At 27.4% G+C, this 9617-nt stretch overlaps 1 protein-coding gene across 1 annotated transcript in view; it reads left to right on the top strand.

Annotated features, from left to right (window-relative positions):
• Positions 1-351: 351 nt before the first annotated feature.
• The window catches only part of LOC107451418 (cubilin), a 97211-nt gene continuing 87945 nt past the window's right edge, over positions 352-9617 (top strand). Inside the window, exons 1-2 of the mRNA XM_016067495.3 lie at positions 352-597; positions 7618-7660. Of these exons, the coding sequence (XP_015922981.2) occupies positions 472-597; positions 7618-7660 (169 nt within the window). The 5' untranslated portion in view covers positions 352-471. The remainder of the gene's footprint in view (positions 598-7617; positions 7661-9617) is intronic.

Here is a 9617-nt window from a genome sequence, read left to right as displayed (position 1 = left end):
ACAATTGACTATTTATTTCAAAATTACAGAAAATTATGACACTGTTAATTTATTTTTGGTTTACTGAACCCGTTAACCATACCAATTAAGACAGAGTTTACAAAACAGATTAATATTTTATTTCAAAAAAAGAAATAAATAAAAAAGAAAGAATTTAACAAAACATTTCTACTACAGTTCAAAAAAAAGAACGAAGAAGAGGTCCGTTCATCCTCATCAATTTACCAATCAAAATAACAATGTGATTCCGGCTTCGAGCAATTCCAATGATAAACAAAAACCGTGCAAACAATGCAAGAAATAAAAAGTGATTTTTAAATCGGGGGGTGGAAGAAAAAAAAAATAACATTTTTCTTTTGTACTTAGTATGGTATTTGTTAGAGAAGGGTCGTCCTTCGAGATATCGTCTCGGCTGGACGCTCACCATCTCTCTTTTCACGGCTGGTCGACCCCATATCGTCTGCTGAAGAAATGACCGAGAAGAGTAAGCCCAGAACTGTTCAAGACATGGATTTTCTCCGGTCCACCTTACCTCGGACGATGCTGCTCGTGATTATGATGGGGATGTCGGCGTTCTTTAAATCTGTACTTTGTGCGGTGAGTGAACTTAAATTCGTTTCCGTAGTTTGTTCAGTTTTATATAGGTTTATCTTGAAATATTTTATTGTATCACTAATTTACAAAGGAAAGAAACACTATCGCTTTTTTTTTTATTAAAAAAATTTAGAGATTTTTGAGATTGGATGAACAAAGAGAACGAGTTATTTCCTGACATTGAACTATCTTTTCCAGTGGTTCCCAACTTTTTTAGGCTATGGAATGATCGAATATTTTTTAATGGAACCCTAATTTTATAAATAAAGTTCATTAACAGTTTTGAATAGATTAAAGAAATATTATTAATTTGAAAAACTAGAACTGTGTGGAAAGAAATTTTTTTCTCGTTTTATCAATATAAAAATGTTCTTAAAATTAAGTTTAACGACAAACAATTTAATTAACGGGTCTGTAGGCGCATCTAATCAAGTAATTATTTTGGTTTATAACATAATTCTTTATTCTTGAATTCGGTTACTTCATTATAAATTCAAAAGTGCAAAGAGAAAAAATGATGCTTTTTTTATAAATGTAAGCATTTTTATAATTTATTTAATTTATTGATATGGAAGGATTTATTTTATAAATTTTGATATTTGTTTTTCTTCTGCACCGCTTTCTGCAAAATTTCTAATAAATTGGTAGCGAATTAAATAGTAAAACTTGTGGAATAAAGATAGTTACCACCACGAAATAACTGCAATAAAGTTGCAATTCAAATAATACTTTGAATTTTTAGTATTTGGTGGTATAAAAATTATTTGAACTAAAAAATACTAAACTTTAAAAAAAAACTTACATTTCGTTACCACTAGAAAATATTTTTTTTACAAATGGTATCTCTGCAATAATCGAAATGAAAATATTTTTACCTGATATGCGTACTTCGAAGTATGTACATTTTCTAAATTTAGCAACCACTTTAAAACAATTTCCTACCCGTGCTTAGGTCATGCCATATCAAGTCTAGAGAGTTTGATGTGGTCTCAAAATTTCAACATTCATGCTTGATTCCAGTTTTAAGAAATGGGATTTTCATTTACTATCATTAAATTTAAATGGTTTAAACATTCGCAAAGGAGAACGGCTAATTACCTTATCGTATTTCAAGTGATAGTGAAAATTTAATTTAATAATTATTTAAAATATCTATTTACAATAAGTATTTTACTACTACTGGGAAAAACTTTTTTGAAAAGCGTAAGAGTTAGCAGGCATAAGAGAGGGTTAAACTTTGTGTCATTTTCTCGGATTAGAGCCAGAGATTGTCGCCAAAGGCATAGAACAGAGCGAAAACTGTTTGTGTTTTTTTGTTTTTTTCTTAACTTGATTTTTTAAATACTTGTTTATAGTTATAATATACATAGGGCTGTTTTTTTTCTTCGGAGTAACAGTAAATACTGATAAACAGTTTAATTAAAAATTGTAAGAGCTTATTTTGATCTCCATGGAAAAAAAACCAAAAAGGAAATGGTTTTACAATTGCTTTTTTTTCTCTTTTCTGTCTTACATTCAGCCCTGCTTCTTTAAATTTATAACAGCTAAATGTTCATACCTAATACAAACTTTAATGATTCATGCATCTATCAATAATCAGCGTATATCAATCTGCTATCATATATACCTTTTTTAGGTACATATTGTAATACATGATAATGAGGTCACTAATATGAGAAAAATCAAGCTAGATTTCTTAAAAAAGCATTTTTTTCATTTTAAAAAAAAATTCTGAATTTATTGAGATGGAACTTCGCTCCCAACAAATACTCATCAATAGTTAAACTGAAACTGATTTTCATCATCAGAATATTCTTCAAATAAATATTCAAAGATACTATACAAGAAGTTACAAAAATTATTGAAACCAATGTAAGAGGTCATATAACATGAAGATCAAAAGGGGGGAAACGGTTTATGTTCATGAAATTTGTTTCTGAGAAAAGAGAATTTCAATGTTTGAGAATTTTCAGGAGAGAACATTCGATTGAATTTGTTATTTATATCCTCTATAAATTTTAAAACAAAATTTACAATTTTTGATGTTGAGAAAAAATAAAATTTGAAAATCGGATTGGGCAAGAACTGTTTTTTCCTCAAAATTCTTCACCAATCAATTCTTCCCCAATAATACTAGTACTCCCGTCGTCGGCTTCATTGAATTGTTTTGTGCTCTTCTTGTCTGCACCTGGACAGGAATTGTTTTTCCCTCATCGGCCCATCTTCACCGAGTAATAACTCCCGAGGAGAAACGATTTTCCACGTTATCGATTTGCCAAAACTTAGTACTCCTCAAAATGCACAAGATGGCGATCCAAGAGTCATTTTTGTAGAAAATGAACATAAAGGATTCTTCTTCTTGATCTTAACATTTAAAAACACATCCTCTTACTCTACATGTTAGATTAGAAAGTAATGAAGAAAAAACAAAAGGACGCGTGCTTTTTAAATATGGATAATACAGTAAAAACGAATAATACAAAAAATAATCAGTGTTAACTTTATAGCAAATGTTCGAATTGCTACAGAACATGGGTTCTGTACAGAACTGCTGCACAGAACTCTAATGAAATAATAAAAAAAACATGTTAAAAACCCGAACTGAACAGAAACAAAAATTAACTATTTTAATTAGTATATTACATTGATTTTTTAATGCTTATACGGAAAATTAGAAAAAAATCTGCAAAGCATTCTAAAAATATAACAATTAAAAAAAACATTTTAAAAATACATGCACTTAAAATAAAAATCATAATTTTATCATAATTAATATCGGTATCAGCGTGAAAAATTTTCTTTTGTATTTCATTTTTATTAAACTGACATATATACACGATAAGTGAATTTCATTGTTATTTTTTTTCACTTTTTATTCAGAAGTAAGTAAGCTTGCAAAGAAATTCGCAATCTTTTAATAGTTTTTAATATCAAAGTCAAAAAAGGGTCCGTTTTTATGTCATCTGGCCCTATCTTTTTTTAATAGTTTTTCTCATACTCTGTTATTCGCCACCCTAAATAGTACTCATGCGAGAGAGAAAATAAAATCTATAAAAAGCTTTTTATAAAATATTAACATTCATTGCGATGTTTTTATAATTCGTCATAAAACAAATAAGAAGCAAAATTTTCTCACGTTTTCTGCGTTTTTGAGAGTAATAAAAATACGCAAAGTTCAAAACTATATTTCTGATTAAGTTCCTTGAAATTATTAATTTTATAATGTATAGTCTATATTGGCTTTAAAAATCATATGATATTGTAAAAAAGGGAGCTTTTTAATATAAAATTTATTATTTATAATAAACAATTAAAAAAACCTATCTTTTAACAGATATCATCTTTTAATGAAAACTTATGAATGAAGGACTTATTCAAGTGATATTTCTGGAGAGAAAAAAATGAGATGTGTTATTTTGCAATTATTTAACCACACAGCATTAATTTATTTTAGCATTAATCTTAGCTTGTCGTTCAAATGGAAGACTGTACAAAGTGCATTTGATAGCCATTAAGGACTAACTTTGAAAAACATGTATTTTTTCTATTTTCCAAGATTATTATTTGAAACGCAAAGAGTGTAAATGCTTCACACAGCAGTTTAAATGAATGTTACTCACTTAAAATTAATAAGTTAATCCCCTCCTTAATTTTTTTTCACTTAACTCGAATTAAATACACCTATGCTTGAGTCAAATATTTGTTTGGCGAAAAACCAAACTTGAGCTACAGATATTTAAGCGATACTTGAGTTATTTTTACTCAAGCATTATTTTATGAGTGGCAGCACAGCAGTTCATAGAGACTGTTAAAAGTAGATTCCATTTATTTATTATTTGTGTGAGAGCTGTAAGCTAGAATTTGTATAGTTTTATTTTAAAAGGAAAACGATTTGGTTTTCAAGTTGCGATGGCGGTATGATGGAACAACTTGTGTAAATAAACGTTTTATGTTTTCCTTTATAAAATGGAGTCAGATTTTTTTATTTTAATTAAGTAAAGAACTACAAAATATTAAACTTTCTGATAGATAAACTTTCTGACTTCTTAATTTGACTTAACGCTTTGTTGGATATTTTATTCTTACTTGCTATTAAGTCTTCGAATTATTGAATAAAGAAGAATTGAAATATTACGATTCGTAAGTTTAACCAAATGGAAACTTGAAGACAAGAAATGAAGGAAAAGTACTATTTTTATTTTTTATTAGTAACGAATAAGTTTCAAAACTAATTTACTCAAATTTACTGAAATTTCACAAAACCTTTATCTGTTAACTTGATAAATATGTATTTATTCTGCCTTTTGTTTCTTAAATATAATTTTATTAACCTTACTTATTAAGAAAACTATACATCATAGTTTGCGTACTGATTGTTTAAAAAATGCACTAAAACTATTCCATTAGACCTTTACATTCGAAGCAGTAGACCCTGTTTTGTAATTACACGAAAAAAGTTGTATGGTTAAACTTTATACACATCTGTCTATCAAACTGCCTCGTATTTAAGGGAGAATATTACTGAAAAATAATCAAGTAATCCAGTTTTTTATTTTTACATAATTCGTCAGTAAGTTGAGAATTATATATTACTAATATAATTATATATTATTAATTAATATACCAGCTTCCTGGAAAAAAGCATCCTTCTATATTTTAAAGTTTCTAAAAACGACATTCGAAAATTCATCATTATGCATTTTTATTTTAATTTAGCTATTGAAATCTGCAACAGAGATTCGTAATCTTCTTCAGACCCAAAATACACATTCACCAAGTACAGGGTACCAACAACCTTAAAAGAGTGGTGGCGAACTTTTCTCAAAGCTGTTTAAACTTTCATTAAAGTTGACTTCCAATTTTGAAATTTTCACACCACGACTAACGTATTGTTATTAAATATGAATACTTTAAAGTGTGTATATTATTCAATATTCAGCCACCAGTTTTAAGCGATTTCCAGTCAAAACATGTCAGATCTGCAGAAGTTAAGAGATATGAATTTTTAATCTGAAAAGCTGAAGCAAGAGTTTGCGAATTTCGTTTTAAAAGTTTAACCACCAGATTTTTAGTTTTTTTCAGAAATTTGGAAAAACGAATACATATTCCCATTTTATTGATTGTTTTTGTGTCAACAAAACTAAGAAATAATACGCAAGTTTTCATTAGTATTAAAATCTTATAAATTTGTATTAACTTTCACTATTGAATGCACTAGTCTCAGTGTTAGTCATATTTAACGTTTGTATTGTAGAAAAAAAAATAGAAAAATAAAAATTAATTGTCAACTAGTTCCGCTTTTCCATATATTTTGTGTATGCATTTTTGTATATGCCCCAATATTATGTATGCATTTTTTGCTAAATTCATGCATAATAACGAATACATAATATTTATGCATTAGTATTCCTCTAAATTATGTATGCATTTTGTGTTAAATGAATACATAATAATAAATACATAATGTATCGCTATATTATGTATGCATGTTGAGTTAAATGAATACATAATAAGGAATACATAGTATGATCCTTTATCATGTATGCTTTTTATGTTAAGGACATACTAAATAATGCATCCCTAATATGACCCATATTACGTATGCATTTTGTATTAAATGCATACATAATAATCCCCTATGTTATGTATATAATTCGAGTTACATGCATGCCAAAAACTGCTTTTGTAATATGCCATTATGTTATGTGTGCAATTTTTGTTAAATACCTACTATATTATCTATACACTTTGTGTTATATTCATACATAATATGCCCCTATGTTATGTACGCAATTTGTGTTAAATGACTACCTAATAATGCATAAATCCTATATCATATGCAGGGGATGGAAAAAATGTGTTTTTTTATCTTTCTCAAAAAATACTTAAAAAAACCTTTTATAAATTTAGAAGTAGTTAGGTAATACGATTTCTTATACTTATCAATGAAGTTTAAAGCTTTTAGAGGTTTGAGGGTCCGACAATAAATTAAAAACGGAAAATAGTGATTTTCAACATCCTATGCCAAACAATGTAGCAATAAGTTTCTAAAATGTAATATAATTATTTTGGTTATTGTGTGCAATAATTGCACAAAATTTCGTAAACCCAGTTTAAATATTTATGAAGATATGGACATTTTTATAAAAGACTAACTTTTCGTCACATGTTTTCCAATTTCAAAGATATTCAATGAAATTTTTAAAAAAATTGGAGCAATTTAAAACTAGTAATTACAATTACTGCTTCAAATTTTGGGAAAAATTCTCTAGATAGGGTAATTAAAGTAGTTACTTTATATTGTGCATGAGCGGGAAAAAATTAAAGTTTTTTTGCTTCATTTTGAAGTTAATCGTTTTTGGCAGCTAATAAAAGAAGTTCGATTTGAATATCTTGAAAGTTAAGAAAGTTTCAAACAATTTTCTAAGTAGTTTTCGTACTTTTTAAATGAGAGCTCAAATTTATAAAGGGTTTTTCGAAAAATTCATTTTGTACTAATAAAAAAGATTTATTAAAAATGACACCCACATTGTTGGGGATCATCCCCCATAACAGTATCTTTTCTTTCACGTGTTTTCTTTTCTTATACAATTATATTTCGGTGCATGAATGTTTATTGTAAAGTATTATGATTCGTTATATAACTTTGTCTTATGATACAAAATAATATTTGTAGAAAACCCCTTATCATTTTGAGTTTCTTTTGAAATGGTAACTAAAAAAATGGTAAAGCAAAAAAATTATTAATACCTTAAATATTAAAAAAAAAGAAGTTTGCATGGCAAAGATATTATTATTACAGCTGTTAACTATATCCACGGTATGGTTAAAAGCAGTAAATTTGCCCCTTGTGGGAAATCAGTTTTGATACGCCATAGATAGAAAAATCACCGTAAGTGTTATTTTTCACACACATCGGTTCACTTCCTGGTTCAAATTGAATCTATATAATTCTAAGTTTCTTGAATCATTCGTGCAATTCAATGAATTTCATGATGTATAATTTTCGTTTTCTCTTTACAGGAGAACAATAATTCTAGCGATCCAACATCTTCACTTGTCACGGGTAAGTGAAAATTTAGCACTTTTTTTCTTATCGGGCACAACTCCGAATTCGTCAACTTATCATTTTACATTATCAATAAATTGTGGGAATGAGGCAAACTTTGCATGGAAAACAAAGCACTATTATGGTGTCATCAATTTGCATTTTTATCTGAAATTAATTTTCATACAGTGTGAGTTTAAAATGTTTGTAATGAAATTTAAACTAGATTAAAATTTAAAAAAACGGACCACCCTGAATAACTTTTGATCTAATGATGGAATCTTCACGTTCTAGGACTCAATTTTAAATGATCAAAGGGTTGACCTCAAATCAGCTAATTAATTAGTGCAGACGATATTTCACGTTATGAAATCAGACACAAAAACTCATTTTCTCTACTGTACTTTATTAATAAAAATGTCGTAATTTTAAATTTCAATTTCTTAGAAACTATTCGAGCGATTTTGCTCAAATTTTGTATTTTACCATTTGAAATTACATTATTCAGAATGAATTTACATTATTCAGATTTGTATGAGTTACAATTTGAAATTTTTTGACTATAGTTTATATTTTTGTATTGTATTACTTCATCGATGTATAAACCAAATAAGAAAAGAATAAATATTTACTCAAGGTTATATTTTCTGCATGGAATTATCTTTGCATAAACGAATTTTTATAGCTGAGTACAAATGTTTGTCAATTCGCCTAAAAAAAGTTCCCGAGATATGGCGAAATGCGAAAAAAGTGAAATTTAAAAGTAAGACTGCTCTCTTCACCAAACTATCTGGACAATATTTCCCAGAATGTGGCTATGCCACATATTTCGATGGCAAGAAATCCAAATACGTCAAAAAGAGGTATGTTTATTCAGAAGAAGTAGGCTTTGAGTCAAATTTCGCAGTTTGAAATATCGTCTTCTCTAAGTAATTAGCATATTTTAAGTTACCGTCTCAAACCATTAAGATTGAGTCCTCGAGCGTGAATATCTAATTATTAGTTCGAAAGTTATTCAGTTTCGTCCATTTATTTAATTTATTTATTTTTTGCGCTCTTTACTGCATACAAATTAAATTTCAGTATTTAAGAGTTAAATAATAGCATTTATCTTTTGGAATTTTTAAATTTTTATTTCCTGAATTTGTATAATGCTTTATCATTTCACTTGCATGATACTGAGGCATTTAATATTTCTATACACTACTGAATTTTTTATCAAGAAAATCGGGTTCGGAAAAAATATGTTTTAAAAGTTTGAGATTTTTTTTATTGTTTAAAAATAATAGTTTAAGCATATTTCAAATGGAGCAAAAATATTTTTATCTTCATTAAATATGTAGTTTCGCTTTTCTCAGTTGAATGCGTCTTTTACAATAGGTATTGTTTCACAATTTTTTTTTCAAAATTGAAACTATACATCTCCAAAAATTTCGAAGACGAATGCATGAAAATTGAAATTTATATTAAGGGTTTCGTTTTCATTGTTTGCGTTGAATTGAACAAAAGATTTCAGATTTTTCCTATTCCAGAATTTTTTTTAAAAAAAACTAGTGAATAAAATTAAATTATTTATAACATTAATTTACATTAATTTTTATTATTTACCTTATTTTATTTTATGTATTTAATTTTTATTTAATTTCATGTTTTTTAAATTTTAATTTTAACTTTTTAATGGCACATATTATATTTTTAAACATTTTTAAATCAAGTTTTGGGAAATAGAGTATTGTTAATAAAAATAAAAAATAATATTTTTAAAAACCACGTTTTTGTAGTGGAGAATAATAGTTAAAAAAAATTTGAAAAACGAAAAATGTGGGGCGCATGAAATACATAACAGTAATGTTTTATTAGTGTGTGTATGTGTGCTCTTGAGAATATGTGCATGTATATCTGTAATTGTAATTGTATCTGAATGTGGATGTGGAATATGTTTGTGTATATGCATATGTATGTGGATGTATATGTG

This window comes from Parasteatoda tepidariorum, chromosome 8 (genome assembly GCF_043381705.1).
Source record: "Parasteatoda tepidariorum isolate YZ-2023 chromosome 8, CAS_Ptep_4.0, whole genome shotgun sequence".
Classification (NCBI taxonomy): Eukaryota; Metazoa; Arthropoda; class Arachnida; order Araneae; family Theridiidae; genus Parasteatoda; species Parasteatoda tepidariorum.
Note: the sequence above shows the minus strand (reverse complement) of the source record. Positions and strands in the feature narration are given on the sequence as shown.